The 1,143-nt window shown below is 66.2% G+C and overlaps 1 protein-coding gene across 1 annotated transcript in view; it reads left to right on the top strand.

The window, feature by feature from the left end:
• The window catches only part of LOC104985948 (homeobox protein Nkx-2.2), a 1,914-nt gene that overhangs the window by 125 nt on the left and 646 nt on the right, over positions 1-1,143 (top strand). Inside the window, exons 2-3 of the mRNA XM_010836336.1 lie at positions 1-223; positions 1,103-1,118. The exon at positions 1-223 is cut by the window's left edge and continues 13 nt beyond it. Of these exons, the coding sequence (XP_010834638.1) occupies positions 1-223; positions 1,103-1,118 (239 nt within the window). The remainder of the gene's footprint in view (positions 224-1,102; positions 1,119-1,143) is intronic.

Genomic DNA, 1,143 nt, shown 5'->3' with positions numbered 1-1,143 from the left:
AAGGACATCTTGGACCTGCCGGACACCAACGATGAGGAGGGCTCGGTGGCCGAAGGGCCGGAGGAGGAGAACGAGGGGCCGGAGCCCGCCAAGAGGGCCGGGCCGCTGGGGCAGGGCGCCCTGGACACAGTGCAGAGCCTGCCCCTGAAGAACCCCTTCTACGACAGCAGCGACAACCCGTACACGCGCTGGCTGGCCAGCACCGAGGGCCTTCAGTACTCGCGTAAGTAGCGCAGCTGGGCTGCCGCGGCTGGTGACCGCAGCCCGGACCGGACGCAGGAAGGGGAAGGGGCCCCGTGAGCCGGATCCCTCACCCTGCGCCCCGGAAAGATGCCTAACGCTTGTTTGGGATGCCCTGTTCTCTTCCCGCCTCGCCAGACGCCCCTGGGATGGGAGTGAGGGGGGGACACTTGGTCTCACGTTCTTTCCAAAGAGAAATTAGGAGGAAGGGGCGGGGGAGGGGAGTACCTCCCAAGGGCCGGTTACAGACGTCAACCGGGACGGACGGCTCGGGCCGTGGCCCCCTCCCCCATTCCGACTGCCGGGAGTGACCAGCCTGGAGCCCGCCAGCCTGCCTCGGGGTACGGGGAGAGGGTGGCCTGGGTATAAATAGCTCACTCTACCCCCCCTCCACGTTTCATAGAGGCTGCTTTGTGCAGTGCGGAGGGTGTCCAGAAAGTCGGAAAGCAGAAACGAAAGCCCCCAAAAACCTGCCTTAAATGGCCGACCCGATCAATGCCGGGATTGTGGGTTTTTTCTTTTAAAAATCTGCCCACGTCTCTCCGGAGAGGAAGCTGCTTAAGGGGGCCGGAGCCCATAACCCGCGGTGATCTCCTCTGCGCGCCACTCCTCCCCCCCCCCCCAAATACGCACCCATCCTGGGGGAACCCCTAGAAACCAGAGCCCCGAGCCCCTACTCCTGCCTCTTCTCTTTCCCCCAGGGGAGCGGGGAGACGCCGACAGTTCCATCCGGTGTGGAGCAGGGCGAGGGTCTGGGCGAAGGCAGCCGGGCCGGCCTGCAGGGCGCACGGGGCAGAGGGCGCGCGGAGGATCCAGGGCGCACGGGGACTACAGGCGTCTGACAGACTTCCCTCTCTTCCAGTGCACGGGCTGGCGGGCGGCGCGGCGCCCCCAGACTCGGGG

This window comes from Bison bison, unplaced genomic scaffold (assembly GCF_000754665.1).
Source record: "Bison bison bison isolate TAMUID 2011002044 unplaced genomic scaffold, Bison_UMD1.0 scf7180017864063, whole genome shotgun sequence".
Lineage (NCBI taxonomy): Eukaryota > Metazoa > Chordata > Mammalia > Artiodactyla > Bovidae > Bison > Bison bison.
Note: the sequence above shows the minus strand (reverse complement) of the source record. Positions and strands in the feature narration are given on the sequence as shown.